The following is a 19163-nucleotide window of genomic DNA, read 5'->3' as shown; positions in this document are numbered from 1 at the left end:
GGTGAACACACCATCCAAAAAACATCGTCATTCCCTTTTGCTGAGTTAAATTCTCGTAACAAGTCTGCTAATCATCTAATTCCCCGTCATATAATCCTGTGCAATGTGCATGTATAGTTTGTGTATGCTGCTAGCTAACCAAGTTTATTAGTGAAAAATGAACACTCCACTCGTTCATGAAATAATGCTTTTGGTTTGAATAAACCAGCATTGCAGTAGCCAAAACACTAATGCTGAACCTCAACATGCATCATAGTAGTAGTAGAATCCAGCCGGCTACCATCAGTCCAACAAACAACAATTGCGGATATATTTGGATAACTTGTTACTGAATACTGACAGTGGTCTTTGTGCAGACAACATGTCCTCACAATGTCTAAAAGACCAGAGACTTAAAAACAAAAACAAAGCTAAACTCCTTTACGGTTGCAGTTTTAATTTAAATCGTGTGATTTTCAAAGTAAATTTTGACTGGGATGGTCTTTATGTTTATTCTTCATTAATATTAAGAGACTACAGCCCATGAATACAGCTTATTAAATTATAACTTACACTGCCTCTCAGATAAAAGATAAATGAAGCTGCATGCAGAATAAAATGTTGGACAGTATTCCACGTTGTTTAAAACACATTTCTTTTCGTTGCTTTCAGATTCAGCTATTATTCATAATTTATATTAATAAGTGTTTGATGTAAACATCTCATTTTTGGTTTTTGGTAGAAATGTTGTCAAAGTTTTAAAAGAACCAGAGAGTGAAAGTGACACTTTTATCAGTCTCTGATAAAGCAAACTGAGCTGATAACACACGCAGTCAGAATGGACAGCAGCAAATACTGCGTCCATGTGAACAAGCAGACGATTACTGCTGAGCAAACACAGACGCTCAGCTGGACCGGGCCTCGGAGCTGGATGATGGACAGATGCACAGCAGCAGGTGGATGGCACAAGCTGAACATTTGTCTTTGTGAGGACCGCTGTGAGTTTTAGACATTGTGAGGACATGTTGTCCTTCGTCTGGGACCTTGGGCCTCATTTGACATCCAGTGTTGTTTAGAGGGTAAATGTGAAACTCTGGTGCAGAGTACGTAAAAGAAATTCTGACCTGGATTAATTTATTTGTGGACATGAGAGAGCAATGAGAGCTAAATCAGTACATATACAATCAGGATTTTCTTTTGATTGCTTGTTTTAAATGGATAAATATTTACAGCAGCGTCTAAAGAAGTAAATATTATCAGAAAATGTCTTGTCGAGTTTTGTTGCAAGACCAAAAAGAGATCAATCCCAGTGGAGGATCCTATTACTTTTTATTTTTCATCAATAAATAAGAAACCAGAGCTGTACAAATACTAAGAGACTTTTGGTTTGGATTTTTTTTTTCCCAGCATAAAGTAAAAACAAGCTAAAAACCGAAGAGTTTTTATTTTCATATCTACAAACTGACTACTTTTGGCTTTGGGGAGGCTTTTTTTAAATTTTTGGAGCATATTTAGTATTTATGTTTGTTTTAAGGGTTTGACTTAGACTCCAGGTCGGGGACCAGAGAATGTCTGATGTTAATAGCGGTCCTCACAAAGATGTATGCCATCAGGTTCTTTGATGTGTCGTTTACATTCCTGTGCGATCTGCTCTGTGTCACACAGAGACGCAAACTCGCTAAACTCTAAACACTCTGCAGCTCTGTCGTCTGTCCTGTGTCTTTATCTGTAAAACATACCTGATACATTGGAAGATTTCCAAATCCGGTTCAGATTTGTCCTCGATGAAGTTAACAGAATGTCTTGATGCATGCTCAGTCATCCAGGTAAGTCAATCCCAAAAGGTTGATTCTGTTCATCTGGACGTAGCGGAAAATGTTTCGTCATTCATCCAAGTGACTTCTTCAGTCTCAGCTGACCGCAGTACATTTGCATCATGACTGAAACCAGCACCACTGAAGCCCACTTGTGCAAATGTACTGTTTATACGTTTGGGGAAACCTGCAGTCAGCTGAGACTGAAGAAGTCACTTGGATGAATGACGAAACATTTTCCGCTACGTCCAGATGAACAGAATCAACCTTTTGGGAAGTTAACTGAAATTCAGATGACAAAGAAAACTTCAACATAGACGTTCAGACTTGGATGACTTGATGATCAATGTTAACTGGAGGCTTTGACTTGAATTGTTCAGTATGATAGATAAAGTAAGTTGCATGCAGAAGAAAGACTTAATGGAGATGATTAGCTTAGTTCCATTTTAGTTGTGGACACACAACCGAGGTAAATTAGCAGATTTGTTTTTAGTTATTCTTTCTCTGTAGGGGTCTGAGGTGATTACATCAAGAGATTTTGTTCTGAGGTTTTTGTATTGTGTATGGATTTTTGTACTCTCAGGGTTAGATGTTGTCACATGTCCGATGCCACTTCTGGTTTGGATTTGGACACTTTGCACCTGTGTGTTTACCAACCTGCTGTTAAATATTCAGTACGTTTTAGCAGGTTTTTAGGATAAAATGGAAAATGCACACTGCAGAAACTCAAAATCTTACCAAGTATATTTGTCTTATTTCTAGTCAAAAAAAATTACACTTAAAACATTATAACATTTCAGTGAGATATAGGAGCTTGTTTTTAGACAGTGCATCTTGCATCTTGGAGACTTTTCACTTGTTCCATGTAGTGCAGCGTACGTTTGACTTAAAGCAGTCACTGCCTCTCCAGTGGCCTACAGTCCTTTAGGTCATCAATCAGCTGTTACATAAACATTTAGTCAGAAATGATCAAACTTCATTTTAGGTGTAGAGATATCTCAAAAGCAAATGTTCATATATATACTTTTCCTGAGTTAACGTTACTTGGTAGTAACAGACCAAATGAGCTGCATATACAACAAACAGTTGGACTTTAAATTGCCAGATATCCAGTGGCAGTTCTGACTTGGATCCTTCCCCCCGCTGCTGCTTCTCACTCCCACCCCCTTTTCTTTTTTTTGCTTTTGCATCATCTCTTTCTCTCCTTGCTACCAGCTGCCCTACATATTGAAGGATAGATATCGTTGCATCACCACAGGCAACAGAAAAAATATCACACACACTGCAGAAAAACACGGTGCGCACACACATGCCGTCGTACCATGCACGCACGCACAGAGGTGGATTAATTATTATTCGGTTGCCAGGGAGATGATGGAAGAATGAGCAAATCTGTCAGCTCCCCAAAGAGACTGAAGACTCTTCACACTTCATCCTCTCTCTCTCTGTTTATTTCATTCTTCCACTCAATCCAGGAGACTTGCGGGTGGGGGAGGGGATATACGCGGGTATATTATCTGTTATAGCATGTGTAATTGTTACCATGGCAAAGATAATGCAGGCTTAAAGGGGAGAGCGCTTTTGGGCCCTCACGGGTTTGTTGCTGTGCTAGTTTCCATCATTTCTTGAACAATGAGTTGATTAAAACTAACAGTCGGTGACTAGTTGTTGTTTTCAAGCTCTGCAGAAAAGTAAAGATATAGGAGCGATAAATCAGATGATGTTTAAAGATGATGTTGGTTGAAATACAAACTGTGATTTGTGTGAGAGGCAGACAGAGCTGAGTTTAACCTGCAGTGGAAGCTTTGACTTGACTTTTTCTAATAAGATGACAAACTGAGCCGAGTCCAAACCTTAAACTTTGTACTTGAACGTTAACCTAACGTTCCCTCTGCATGCACCATTAATCACGTATAATCTCAGGCAAATTAAAAACTACTACACCTATTAGGACTGTTCCCCCCGGACACTCTGGGATTTGTTCTCTTTGGAAGTACATTTTTAACAGCCGCTAAGGTTGATTAACGCTTTGATGCACGAGTGACTGGACCCTACACTCGTCATTACTTGGATCTGAAATCTTCTCGTCTTTGGTTCGGCCTTTCAGCTCTTTTCCTTCTGGCTTTTGTCAACCCACACCTTTCCGTTGCTTCGTTGATCCGGGTTTGCAGTTGGGAACCACCTTCCAGTCACCTTCTCATATGTGGTGTAGCTTTGAGAGCTCAGTGAGGAAAGCTCGTCATGCAGTGGTGATACCAAACTGTTACAAAGCATAACAATAGGATCTGCTGTGAACAGATAAACAGAGTTTGGGCTTTGGACTAGCATGTGGTGCATGTAAAACTGATGGAAACTTAAAAATCCACTGAACTTCCAAAGGATCTTATAAATAACTTCCATCAGAAATGTGCTAATTTAAGTTTTCTGTGCATTAGTTGCAGCTAATTTTGTTGCTTACTGAGGAAATATGATTTTAAGACTCACGGAAAAAAATAATCCAGTGTGTGTGTGTGTGTGTGTGTGTGTGTGTGTGTGTGTGTGTGTGTGTGTGTGTGTGTGTGTGTGTGCCTGAGGGCTTAAAACCATCAGTTGGAGGTCTTACTATTATTTGCTGTGTGTGTGTGTGTGTTGGGGGATGGGGGAGGAACTAATGAGCTTAAGTGCCTCCCCTCTGCCTGTTTCACCCTTCGCTGCTCTTCCTCCTCCTCTTCCTCCCTCAGGGCGCGATGGCTGACTGAACAATGTTTAGTGTCCGTCTGAAGGAGCTAAATGGATACGATGGCCCTCCTTCACACACTCACGCTGTCTCCTCCTCTTGTCTGATCTCAGGTCAGAAGAATGAGGCGACAACATGATTATTTTCCATCTGAAATTGAGTTTCAATACTTTTCGTGGTCATTCGTACACCGGCTGGAAGGCGTGATCGGCCCCACTCGGTCTAAAGAGACACTTTGATGGTCCTAACGCTCTGCTATCTTGTTGGAGGTGCTAATGAGCAGCTTAATTGTTTTCTGACGGAATAATAAAAGATGCCACCATTTTTTCTCATTTTAGTGCTGGTGTCTTTCCACGCTGTAACGGGCAGTAACTCCAGTCAGGCTTAAATCAACAGATTTCCAATAGAAGTTCTGACTGGTTTAGTAAATAGCCTCCATAGAACAGAAAGGCCTTTCTGAGTGTTATATTACAAGATTTTTCAAATGTAATATGTATAATTTATGTTCCTGTTGAGGATGTCATATTATTCCCAGATTAGTTTTTAGGAAAATCACTGAACAGAGTATTCATACTATAGATGAGGTCAAATGATTAGAAGGGCTTAAATTAGCTGATTTTTAAAAGAAATTAGAAGAATTAAAAAAGCAGCTCCACATGCAGATCATCCATCCTCTTCAGGGCCGCGGGGGGCTGGAGCCTATCCCAGCTGTCTGTGGAGACGGGGTACACCCTGGACAGGACGCCAGACTGTAGCAGGGTTAACATAGAAGCAAACAGCCATTCACACCCATGGGCAGTTTAGAGTTACTAATTAACCTAACCCCACTAAGTGCATGCAGGAGTACCCGTAGAGAACCCGTGTAAACACCGGGAGTACATGCAAACTTCACACAGATGGTGGATTTGAACTCAGGACCCTTTTGCTGTGGAGCAACAGTACTAACCACTGTGCTGCCCTACATGCAAATCAGTCTGAGGTAAATCAGGAGATCGGTCTTGGATGTCCTTTACTTCACAAAGTAAACCTAGCCTGAATCAAGCCACAGACGTTAAACTAGAACCTAAACTCAGACTATTTCTAAGAGGAATTTAATTTGCAGAATTTGTACCAATAATATAGAAAATGATGTCTAATTTTCCAACGTTGCGGAGAATCCCAGACACACACACTTTGTGTGACGGACCGAACGGCAGAAACTGTTTCCGATGCAGCAGTCCGGTCTAAGCGAGCAAACTCAACTCTGAAGCGCTCTGTTATCGGGTGCTTCAGTTTCAAAGCAGAGCTTGAGCAAAACATGATTTTCAAATTTGTCCACATTAGTGAGAACACAGGCTGAAAGGAGAGTCTGCAGCGGAGAAGCAGCAGCAGCTGAATGAAACTTGAGCGTAGCATGCTAACAGACCTGCTGCATGTTTTTGTGTGTCTGTGTGTGCGTGCTGTAGGGAAAGTAGTGCAGGTGTTGAGTTTCAGGGTGCTATAATGTGTTTGTGAATGAAAGAGAGAGGCAGACAGATTGAATGAGAGCTGAATGAGTCTGTTAACAGACACTAATGAGTCTGACAGAACGAGGCTGCCTTTAGAAAGACGCTGAATTCAAGGTCTCTACCAAAATAAAACACACATGCCAGAAAGGTGACACATCAAGAGAAGGAAAAATGTTTGTGTTTTTAATGAAGCGAAAGAAATGCCACGAGTGTCTGTGAAGAGGAAAACTCAACGCTAGTCTGTGCAGGTTTAACTGTTTTCTTTTTCTTTTTAATACAAGACAGATAAATACTTTATTCATCACGACTCCAGTGAGATTTCATATTATCAACACGAGTTAATTTAGTGGTTTTTTGCATGATTTTAAATCTTACATCAAAAAATTTCAATGAAAGTCTCACACAAGTTTGTGTAAAACTGGGTCAAAGGATGATCAAATGATCGACAATTTTAAAAAAAAAAAATAAGAAAGAAACAACGTCAGGGTTAAAGCTGCACTAACACAAACAATACAACACCACAACAACCTCTCTCATCTGACTCGGAAACAGCATCAGACTGAGCTGCAGACACACAATCACAGGAATAACACATCTAAATGTTTCTACAGGAGCCCTCAGGACTGCCAGTCGATGTGGCTCCATGTTTAAAGCTTTAAATCCATAAACAGCACGAACTTTTACTGACTCTCAGTGCGATCTAAACTGTTTCTGAGAGTTTAAAAAATAGTTGACAGTTATTTTTTACTACTTATGTGCTTAGTTACACACAGAGAGACACACAATTCCCATTGTGGTCATTAAACTCTAGAAATGTTGCCGTAATGACCGAGATGATATAAAAAGATGAACGTAGCCACCACGATGTCACTCTGCTGCCTTGTGCAAAAACAAGCTGCATCTATAAACAGCATGGCTGAAACCCACACACACACATCCTGACTAATTATGCTGAGTTACACACTCATAAAATACTAGAATTTCACTCACTAAAAGCGGAGCTTCTTGGATGGCCTGCTTCATAAAGCAGATCATAATCTTAGTTAGATAATACATGAAAACGTGTCTCCGGAGCCACAAACACGGTTAAAAAGTTACAGTTTAATGATACCAGGATACCAGCTGCCACGCCCCGACTCATGTGACTCGTGAAAGATAAATAATCCAAAAGACACAAAACAACAAACACAAAAGTTCGACATTTTAACATGGGAACCTATTGGGACTGACTCACTTTTGGAGGCAGCCTCAAGTGGCCATCCTAGGAACTGGTTTTATTTTGTTGTATTTATCCGCAAAACCTTAAAGGCCGGTCCCTGAATGTATTGTTGGGGACCGCTGGATGGAAACTGATTCTGACGTATAGTCAATGCTATCAGCCTTTAAATTAGAGCCATGATGTTGGTGGGAGGATGCAGTCAAAATTGGATCTGCTGCTGATAACACTGTTTTAAAAATGAACTAAAGAAAAATGTGCACATAGGAATAAAGCTGCCATCATACTGTCAGCTTTCACTGGAAGCTCTATGTCACATATAGCAATAGAGTTGAACTATAAACCTCCAGAAACATAAATACACACTGTACACACACACAGCGTATTGGATGCAGTAACAATAATTGTTTTTAAATGATGATTTTAAAGCAAATGAATGGATCTGTGGAAACAGAGTTAACATGAAGTCAACAGACTTCCAAGAGGAACTTTTGCAATATCTAAATAAACAGGGGAAAAAAATTAATCGTATGATTTTAAAATGAAGTTCTGTCATGAATTTATAAAAGCTTTATGTGGTCCTGTGTGTTTGTGTGTGCAGCTGTAAATGCACACGCTCAGAGTCGGTATTATCAGTAATAGAGTCGGTTTATCGCAGATGAACCGGCAGCTTTACTCTGTCTCCCTGCCTCACCATCAGGCTGGACCACACGTTTAATACTTATTTCACACACACACACTGATACACACACACGGAGGTATTGCATTACAACGGAATTTCAGGCAGCTGGCTGCAGGCCGTGTGTGTGTGTGTGTGTGTGTGTGTGTGTGTGTGTGTGTGTGTGTGTGTGTGTGTGTGTGTGTGTGTGTTTGGTATCTGGTTTCCACCATTCGTTGACCAACTAAGCAGAATAAACAGTGAAAATGAAAAATTGTGTGCGTTTAACAAACTGAAACGGCAGCGAGCGGCATCAGAGACACCAGGAGGAAGAGCACACGAGAGTTTAATCAGCATATTTTCCAATGGAAGAAACAAAATGCAGAGTGAGAAATGGACGTCCTGACTCGGATTGTGTTGGTTAATAATTCACTGGCTGCAGACAGGCTTGCAGAAGGATGTGAAATCAGCAGGTTTTCTGTGGCAGTTCTGACTTGGATGTTTTTCCTTCTTTTCCGTACAGGCTGGAGTTTCAGTGTCGTAGTTTCCAAAAATCAGGATGGCTCGAACTGCGTTTCAGCCACAAAGACAAACAGAACCCAATCACACTGCAGTGATTAAATGGTGATCAGCGTCTGTTAAATAAGAAAGTTTCCAGTGGGAGTTGTGAATTAGATCCTTTGGAGGGAAAGAAAAGCAGAGAAGAAAGACGGAAGAAAATGATTTCTCGTGGAAATTCTGACTGTGAGTTGTTTAGAGGACAGTCCTGTTTGCATTTCCTTAAATTAAACATTTAAGGAAATGCAACATTTAACGGTCCTTTAGAGAAACAGAAAGAAATCCCTAAAAGTCAATTTTCCCGTTTCTGCCTGATGTTGTTTTTTATGAAAGAGTGAAACACAAAGACAGTCGAACACTGTAGTGTCTGTTAGTTCTGCCAGTTTCCCTCGAGAGTTCTCCATTTGATAGCACCTGATGGATTAATTACTACATTTCTAATGGAAGTTCTGATTTACGTTCTGGGGGGAAAAAATCAGACATCTTTCTGTTCGATTGCTTTAAATCAGCGAGTTTTGAATTGGAGAAGCTTTGTGCTGAAGAAAGCCTTGATGGCAGTTTAAGTTCTGACTAAAGTGGAAAGTTTAGACATTCATCGAGTCAAAAGGGCTTGAAGACAAACGTGAGTTGGATTGAGCTTTAACCTCCTAGGACCTGGCGTCCACATATGTGGACATCATCACATTTTGGGTTGTCTAGACCAAAATACAACATTTTGCTCTACAAGGGCCTGATATCCACTTACGAGGATGTTATACTCCGAAATTTACAACACGTCCTCATATGTGGCTCTCATTTTTCTCAGAAACAAAAATCAGGTAAAAAATCTGTTAATTCTTTGTTTTTACATTCATCAGGACCCAATCAGCCCAAATAGCAAAGAGAAAATAAAAATGCGTCACATGAAAGAGTTCAGGTCTTAGGAGGTTAATACGAAAGTTTTCATTGCAAAGATTCACAGCTGGAGTTTGAAATCTGCAGTTTTCTGACCTAAATTCCCACAAAAACAACAGTTTGGATCATTTAAAAAAAGAGTTGATGAGCGTTACATAAGCAATGTTTAATAGAAGTTTTGAACTGGATAAGCTTTGCGCAGCAGAAAGCTTTGATGATGGTGAAATCTGCATCTGCCTGTTAGAAGTTCTGACTTTGGGAACGTTTAAAAAAAAAAAGAGAAAACGGCTCGTCCTGGAAAAAAAATGACACGAGCAAATTTCCAGTGGGAGTCCTGATAGTGATTATGTTACTAAACAGTGTGCGCGTTCCACAGGAATAAAAGCACTCGACGACAGTTCTGACTTGGACTGATGGATTTTAATAAAGAAATTACACTTGATACAGAGATTTACAGCTGAAGTTTTAAATCAGCAGTTTTCCAAAAGACGTTCAAGGATGAAACAAACCAAGAGCTTGGTTCATTAAAGAAACAAACAGACTTGTTATATCACGGTTTCCTGATTCAGAGTTTTGAATCGTATACATTTTGCACTGAAGATCGACTCGGCGACGGTTAAATTAGTATCTTTTCTAATGGAAGTTGTGACTTGCATCTGAAATCAGGTGGAAACAGCTGCTGCTGGGCGTTAAAGCCGAATCTAATTGGATATGTGATTCAGAGCTCAGCTGGACATTCGAGTTTGTTCTCGTCACATGATCCTGTCGGTTAATGAAACTCGGAAGGAGTGCGTCTGTCAGCGCGCACACACACACACACACACAAACACACACATTCGTTTCACGAGACTTGCTCAATCCACAAACTTCACAGTGAAAGTTAACGATTTATCTTAATGGCACTTTTTCTGTCGAGTCCCCACAACGTGAGTAATGCTCATCGCCGAAGCACACCCCGGGGCAACACAATACGACAGACGGATTGTGTCTCTGGGCGAGAGGTCAAAGGTCAGAGCAAGGCTGTGTGGGTGAGATCGCGACCTCGGGCTGTGCTCAGAACAAAGCAGGTGTTGACGGTTTGAATCCAGCCGGGAGTCACGAGTCAAAGGTCACTTCCTCTGTCGCTCTGTCACTCCCCCGTCACGTCTTCTTCTCCTCTTTCTCTGTTTCTCTTTCATCTTCTCCTGTTTACTTCTTTTCTTCCTCATCTTAATTTTCAGTCTCTCAGATTTACGATTGCTGCTCGTTGACGTTTTTCATTGGTCGATGTCATGTTTGCTCCAGCTAAGAAAAAGGCTGTTTCGGAAAATAAGGCAAAAATTTGACTTTTGATGTGTTTTGTGGAAAAGGCTGAAAGATTCAGGATCATGTTCGCCTTTCTTGGCACGAGACTGGAAACTGGTGGAAACCAAACTGGTGGCCACATCCCCAGAGACCAGCTCCACCACCACCTCTGATTCCTACGGCGAGCACAGCCACAAAAGTCCCATTTTGGAATTTGCTGTTTTTTGTTAGTTTCTTGTTTTCTGGTAAAAACTCACCTGAGAAAATGAAATTCAAAGATTTTTCTGAAACAGGTCGGTGTTTGTGTGGAATGTGTCAATTCATTTTTCTATAGATTACACCTTTAAATTCTATTTTACAGCACGTGTGTGTGTGTGTGTGTGTGTGTGTGTGTGTGTGTGTGTGTGCGTGCGTGAGAGAGAAATTTGTGTTAGGTCTCTGTCTGCTGCGGTGTCCTACTTTAACGTCTCCTCCCTCACTCTGCTATGAGTGTGTGTGTGTGTGTGTGTGTGTGTGTGTGTGTGTGTGTGTGTGTGTGTGTGTGTGTGAGAGAGAGAAAATCGGTGTGTTTCTGTAAAACAGGATTGTGCAAGTGTGTATTTGGTTGTGAGTCAGACCTGCTGCCTGTGTGTGTGTGTGCAGCTCGTCAGCTCTAATTAAGCTCGGCCTCTTAACGAGCAGACAGCTAATTAACACACTAAGAGAAGCACACACACATTTGTCCTTCATCACACGCTCTGGTTTCTTCATCGTTTTTGTTGCTATCTTTCTTCTTTCCTTCTTTATTCCCTACCTTTGCACCCTTAAATCCTTATGTCTTCCTTTTTTGTGTGGTTTACTCTTTATTTAACTTTTGTCCCTGCCTCCTCATTCATTTCCTTGAATCTTTCCACTTACTTCCCTCCTGTTTTCATTCCTTTTCTTTTCTCTATATTTTTGTGTTTTTCTTCACTTGTTCCCTTCCTTCGTTCGTTCCTGTTTTATTTCCCTTTCTTTCTCCTCACTTCCTTTCCTTACCTTGAACTCCCCTCAGATCTTATTTCTCGTCTGTTCTGTGATTTTAATTGTCGCTTTTGTAATTTTCCATTTTCTTTCCTTCTCTTTTTCTCTCATATAATTTTTTCCCCCTTCTCATTTTCTCCTTTTTTTTATCCCCGTTTCCTCCCCCTCTCTCTTTCCCCTCTCCCACTTTTACCCCCCTCTTCCTCCTCTTCCTCTGTGGTGTTTTTCTGGGTCAGACAGAGGGAGGGAGGCGGGAAGGTTTGGGGAGATTTGGGGAATCTTATTTTAGTCGCTCCACATTTTCGAGCAGTGTGTTTGTCTCCTCATCAGCCCTCTGCTGTATTTAACTTTACATGCTCACCATCATCATCACCATCATCTTCATCTTCATCATCATCATCATCATCATCTCTATTCAGTGAAATCTAATCCCATTATTCGCTTTTATATCTGTGAAATGGCAGCTTTTTTTTTTTTTACATGGTGCTATGAAACAGTTCAACACTTTGCATTAAGTGTGAGCCACCCTCACAGTTGCCGGGCAGATTTCTGTGGATATTCAAAGTCACCAGAGCATGAAGCCCAATGAAAAAATTCTTGTTGCATTTGAATCTGTGAATTTCCAGTTGAAGTTCTAAACAAAAGGAAAAATATAAAAAAATAAAAAGACAGATTTTTATTTCACGCGTTCGGTATATGGAAAATATTTGGAACTGATGAAACTGCAAATTTCTAGTTGAAGTTTAGCTTTAGATTATAGATTTTCCAATAAATTATAGAAATAATATTTCTTTAAAGGAAAAAATGATTAAATTTGGTTTGTAATTGATGTTGTTTTGGATTTAAAAGCATCTCCACTTTAATTCTGTAATTAAGAGTTAACTCAGATTTTCAGTGGAAGTTCTGACTTCATTGTTCTTGTTAAAAAACTGTATCTCTGCTACAAAATAGCAAAGAAGGTAAATCATTAGATTCATTGTTGGATTTTCAATAGAAAGACTTGTGGGTGTTAAACTGGCGGATTTTCAAAGCGAGTCTGACTTTTTTAAATGAAGAAAATCATCTTTGTATGGAAGACCTAATTAAAAGTTAAATTAGCGTATTTCAAATGGAGGCTCTGGTTTTTCACTAGATAAAGAAAAATAAATTTTCTGCATAATAAAAATCTCTGTGTTATTGGAGGAGATTCCAACGGAGGTTTTGACATAATTTTCTTTGAAAATTGAAAATAAAAGTTTCTGTTTCTGAGTGATTTTCCAGTTTGTTAGCGTTTCTTATTGTTTTTACAGGTAGGTTTTTTTAATGATCGTCATTCCTTTTGTGTTCATTTCAGATCCGCGTGGATGGGATCCCGCCGCCGGCCGAGAACGCTTTGCTGTATGAGACAGTGACTGTGGTGGAGGGCAAGCCGATCCTGAGAGACATGGTGTTCAGTCCTGACCATCAGTACATCTACCTGCTCAGTGACAGACAGGTAAATACACCTGCTGAGCCCTTACACGATCAGTCAGAGAAACGGTCACGAGACTCTTCTCCGTTCGTTTGTCCCTTTTATTTCTTCTTTGAATTTTACAGCCCAAAAAACACAAAGCTGGCGTGATGGTGACGCACCAGATCGGCTTGTTTGGGTCACCGTGAACATTTCATATTAAATGTTTATACAGAGATTTCGTTGTGACGCTCTGACATGATTAATGTTTTCGCCCTGCATCACATTTTTGGGTTAATCTAAGAATATTTGTGCTCGAAAGAATTTGATCAGCAGATTTATAACTGACCTGCATTTTAACAGATAAGGAAATCAAAAAGTCCTGACTTAGATTCTCCCTGATTCAGAAAAATAAAATCCTGCACAGAAGAACGACGTCTGAGGGTTAAATTAACAGATCTGTAATGGAAGTTCTGCTGGACAGAACTGTGAAGATTTCCAGTAAATGATTTTAGTGAACTTTTACTCACCCAGAGAAATGTATCCTTGTATAATAGAATTACTGAATAACCTAAAGAAAATGAAAATAACAAGCTAGATCAGAACATTTCCAACTGCATTAAGACTTTTAATCATTTAGTTGTCTTCTAATCAGTCATGAAAACAAAGAAAAGCTTGATATAGATGAGATGAGGAAAAGCAAATCTGTGTAAATGGAACTAAATCAGCAGATTTCCAGAGGAAGTTCTGATAAATATAAAAAATAAAATGCTCTACAGAAGAAGCCGTTTTGTTTCATGTTCAATCATCAGATTTTCAATGGAAGTTCTGCATCGAGGTTTTCAGTAGCCAATGAAAAGAAAGAAAAGGTCTGTACACAATAAAGACCCATGAGTTGGTTTTTAGTTCGTCAATAAGGGTTCCAGTCATTAATTGGGGGGGAAAACATGTTCTATATAGAAGAAAGCTTCTGAGTGTAAAATCAGCAGATTCCTAATGGAAGCTTTCCAGCAGCTAATGAAAAGCAGGGAAAGTTCTGCACAGAACTCATGAGGATTAAGTGGGCAGATTTCCAACGGACTATTTGGCTTAAATTTCTTGTAATGCAACTTCTAGCGTAGGTTTTTCAAAAGTTGCAGAGAACAAAGTCCTGCAGAGAAGAAAGCCTTATGAGCATTATATCAGCACATTCCCAATGGAAGTTCCGCATTAGGGCTTCCAGCAGCTGATGTAAAAAAGGAAAGATTCTGCACATTTCTGTCTTTTTGATAAGAAAATGAGCCCAAAAAATACACAGCAGGTCAGTTTATCAGAGGAGCTGCAGTCATTTACAGGGGAGGTTACGTGTGTGTGTGTGTGTGTGTGTGTGTGTGTGTGTGTGTGTGTGTGTGTGTGTGTGTGTGTGTGTGTGTGTGTGTGTGTGTGTGTGTGTGTGTGTTTGTTTGTGGGGTTGCCAGAAAGAGAAATATGAATTGTGTTGTTTTAACATCTGCAGACAGGAAGCTGAGAATATGAATATCGCTCAGCTGGCGCCACCACACACACTGTGTTTCTGAGGGTGTGTGTGTGTGTGTCCCATGTTAAAACTCTCATTGTACCACTGAGAGGAAGCAGAGACGAGTTCAACAACTGTTAGTTCCTGTGCAGCTGAGGGGAGACACACACACACACACACACACAAATGTTCATCTTTGTCCATTTTCGAGCTGTGATGTCAGTAAACGACTGTCAGAACGTCCCAGCTCCTGCAGGACCTGAGCTCCTCTCCATCATGATGAACACAGACAAATATTAAATGATGTAGCTCTGGAGTCAAAGAGACGTTTTTCACACAATACCTAATACAATATGAAATAATCACTTCAGTCAAGGCATTTAAAGACGTACATCTAAAAAACTCTGGAAAAAAACTCTGGAAGTTCTACATCAGTGAAGTAAAAATTTATTTTAAAAAAATTCAATCAGGGTCTGATTTAATATATTTTGATTAAGAGAAACAGAAAAGTTATAGGAAACAATTCAATAAGCTGATTTCCATTAAAAATTTGTTTTTTACAGAGACACATTTGTTAAGTTGCTGATATGTTCAGAATCAGTACATTTTTAAATGCAAAGATGAATAATTTCTGTGACAGAGCAGTCGATACTATAAATGAGCAGTTTTCAATAAATAAAGATATCAAAGACAAACATCACTGTTAAATAAGCTGGTTCTTAAAAGGGATTTCTGACATGATGTTTTTTGATGAAAGAATAATCTGGTGATAAACAGCCAAACAACAAATTGATTATTTATCTAGTCCATGATTCCCAAAGCATGGACCATGAAATGCCCATCCATCCTCTTCCACTTACCGGATTCAGGGTCATAAGTCAGTGGCGGGATACAACCCCAGTTTGTTGCATGGTTCAACAGAGAGACAGACGACTGAGTTTAGACTCCGGGCAATCTGACATGTGCGTCTTTGGTCTGTGGGAGGAAGTCAGCGAGAGCGCACACGGGAAAAACGTGCAGACCGCTTTGGATCAGGAAAGAATAAAGGAGTAAAGAACGAACCTCAACATACAAATCATCAGAACTTTAAAAAGAATCAGTGAAAAGAAAAACGTGTGACATCACCACAGTCCTGTTTCCATTTATACTGGTGCTTGAAACACACCAGATTGGCTACAGTCTGCTGTGTTATCTGGTTGTTAAGTGATGACGTATGAACCCTGCTTCCGGGCCCAAACTACTCAAGCGGAGTTTGGACCTGGAAGCAGCTAATGACGTCAGACTTAAAATGCGGATTGTCTGGAAAAGGAGAAATGCTCAGTTCATCATGTGAGGTCCCTCAGCAGCCTCGGCCTATAGGAGTATGAGATCAGACTCACCTGATCCAATCATAACTAAATGCTTTATCAAGATAGAAAGTTAAAAGACTGATCTAGAATCAGTAGAGAGGCAGTCTGACTGCTGAATCCAAGCTGGTTCCACAGAGGAGAGACCTGAAGGCCGAAGGCTCTGCCTCCCATTCTACTTTTAGATATCCTGGGAACCACAAGTACGCCCGCAGCCTGAGAGCAAACTGCCCTACTGGAATAATTTGATACTACGGGGTCTTTAAGAGATGATGGAGAGTGATTATTCTGGACTTTGTATGTGAATAGAATAATTTAAGGTCCTGTATACATTCCAAGTGTCCTGAAGTGTAAACACTTGAAGTACAAACAGGTCAGATGTGCAGTTGTATTTGATTAGTATTCAGAGACACAGGCGCAGTCCTCGGCTCGTTCTCTGCCTGACACTGTTTCACTGCAGTGTTACATAAACACTCGCACACATTTACATGAGCTTTCAGCAGCCAATCAGAACTGCAGGCTGGCTGCCATACGAGCAGACAGACTCGACCAGTTTGCGATCAAACTGATTGTTTCTGTCAGTGCCACACCTGCAGCAGCTGCTGCATTCACAGACAGCAGACAGGATTCCCAAACAGACACTCGCATGACCTAAAAACACTTCAATCCTTATTTCATTAGCAAAAAAAAAGTGTTGACTGAGATCCTGCAGTGTTTTCAGCTCTGTGTTTTAATCACGATTCAGTTTAGCCGCTGTGCCGAGAATTAAATAAACATAAACACGAGTAAACACATCTAGAGGAAGATGAATTGCTGGTGTTATTAGCATTCTTACAGCAACCATCCTGCATACATCCCACCTTATGTTCAGTGATACGGAGAAATGCAGTTTTCCAGAGGATGTTTTTTTGGAAAGAAATTCATCTCTGAATTAAAGATCTTTGTAAGAGTTAAATCAGCAGATTCCCAGCAAAACTCCTGACTTTATTCTTTTTGATTAAATAAAATAAGAAAACACACACACACACACACGCACGCACACTCTCAGCGACTGTGTTTCCATGGACATGAGTATCTTTCATGAGCTTTTTCCTGTTTTGATCATATCATGAAAATGAGGTTTACTTGAACAGGACCTAGTCTGCTCATTTCCAGCACATTTTTATTCTTGATGTCTCCTAGAGTAGCTTTGCATGATTCATGATAATCCATGATCTCATGCCTTGGCTTGCCATAACCTCACAAAATCTTCTTGTTTTTAATCAACACATTTCAAAGTAAAACCTTTTACTCTGTTTGAAGTTTGCATTTTCACAGTCCAACTGCCACTCCTGAGCAGGTAGGCTGGTGGTGGGCTTAATGTCATTTTTTATCATTTTCATTCAAACCCAACTCATCTCTGACAACTGTGCTGTGCTTTAATTGTCACTTTAGGCACTGAGTGTCTGCCTTAAAGCTGTTTTTCTTTGTTTACTGCAACACATTACTGGGGTTCTCCACCAGTTAGGTGGGTGGTGTTCCGGTCCAAGTGCCTTTGGGCAAGACACTCAAGATGCCCAAAAAAAGTCCCAGTAAAAACAGAAACAACAACAGTTAGAAGTAGAACATGAGAATGACATAAATGTCCTCCTCACATTTGTCTGTTGCTCTTGCCTCACCAATCGACCCATTGCTGTTTGGTTTTTCTTCTTTTTAAAAAGTAGATGTATTCATACTGTGAGACACTTACTATAACTATACATATAAATATGGGGCGGTGATAATAAATGACCCCACAGGAGCTTGAAAGTTACACATGAGGTACTCTGGGTCAGCATATCCAGTACTTCTAGCGTCACTGTTTGTGACCACTGAGTGCTGTTTGTTCAGATTCCTGTGATGATACCAAACAAAGTGTTCACAGTTCTGAATTTAATAATCTGACATTCTTGCGACTGTCAGTCTGGAAGACTTGCTTAACTTTTAAATCAGCAGATTTCCAGTGGAGGTTTAGCGCCGGGTCCTTCAACAGACTAAGGAAACAAAGAACTCTCTACCACTGAAACCTTAAATGGATTTGACTTTGGCTGACCTGTTGGAAAACCGATGTCTTGTGACCCACAACTTGTTTACTTTACCATTTACCAAGTTCAACGTTGCATTATAGCATATAACTAGTTTATTACAGGTTCATATGCTGCTTGTGAACACGTAAAATAAGGATAAAAATAAGTGTTCCGGGAGTTTCTTCTCATCAGTTGGATTTCATTTGCGTCAGCATGATTTGAACTCCACATATCAGTGAATAAACAATGTGCACGGGGCTGTATGAGAATGGGAACCACGGCGTCAGCAGCTTTTAGATGAAGTCCGACGGAAACAGCAGCGTCTCTTTAAGAGCAACCTGATAATGGGGTCAGAGAGGAGACAGGACCGTCTGTGCGAGACAATGAATGTATTCATGTGTGAACGTCTGAATGAGACCAACAGAGTTATCACTGTGTTTACTGTCTCCCTGCTGCAATGGCTTCTGGGTAAAAGATACGACACACACATGCTTGTATTTACGTCTTTGTGAGGACCCGAACTGACCGTCTCTGTCTTCACTTTCTCAAACATCCATTGTTTTCCATCTTAAACTGAGATGGCGAGCAGCTCAGTTATGTTCACTTGTGTTTCATGTGCTTTCAGAGGCATTAAGTGATGTTTTTTTGGGGAAAAAAAAGTTTTTCTAGGAAAAAGAAAATTTAGCCAATTTTTTTTCAGCTGCCTAAAAACCTGATATACAGTTTGAGACCAAATCACACAGGAAATAAAATTGTTGAACATTCAAGCCTCAAAAACACATGAACAAAAAAAAACCCCACCTTCAGAAAACGTCCCCACTTAACAGAAATCTAATCTAAAGACAAGGAAGCAACTTCTAAGAACAGCGTGATGACGTAATTGTCCCTCGTTACACATTTAAGATAAGAACTTGAAAAAGGTCCCCACTTTAAAAGAAAGTCTCTTCACTTTTTGAATTGTTCACACTTTTTGTAGTAGTGTCCCCATTCTGCAAAAATGTCCTTATAGTCTTCAGATATAATAAATTTACATCCATGTATGCCCATTTTTCAAAAAGCTTCCTTCTCTCAAAAAACTGCCACAAATTTTTCCCCAGATTCATAATAATGTCCCACATTTGCCAACAATGAGTCCACACTTGGCTTGCCTCAAAATGTCCAGTAAAGTACAGTAAAGTCCAATTTTTGGTCCCCACAAAGATATAAATACACGCTCACACACAGAGAGTTCACAAAGTCA

General features: G+C 40.1%; 1 protein-coding gene across 3 annotated transcripts in view; it reads left to right on the top strand.

The window, feature by feature from the left end:
* plxna3 (plexin A3) overlaps nt 1-19163 on the top strand; it is a 143415-nt gene that overhangs the window by 67542 nt on the left and 56710 nt on the right. For all 3 annotated transcript variants that reach the window (XM_085393779.1, XM_085393780.1, XM_085393781.1), the window contains exon 7: nt 12942-13082. In XM_085393779.1, coding sequence (XP_085249905.1) covers nt 12942-13082 — 141 coding nt within the window. The remainder of the gene's footprint in view (nt 1-12941; nt 13083-19163) is intronic.

Source organism: Rhamphochromis longiceps, linkage group LG20 (genome assembly GCF_057381845.1).
Source record: "Rhamphochromis longiceps isolate RC_006_pf linkage group LG20, R_longiceps_female_GT1.1, whole genome shotgun sequence".
NCBI lineage: Eukaryota > Metazoa > Chordata > Actinopteri > Cichliformes > Cichlidae > Rhamphochromis > Rhamphochromis longiceps.
The sequence above is the reverse complement of the archived record's forward strand: the minus strand, read 5'-3'. Positions and strand labels throughout refer to the sequence as shown.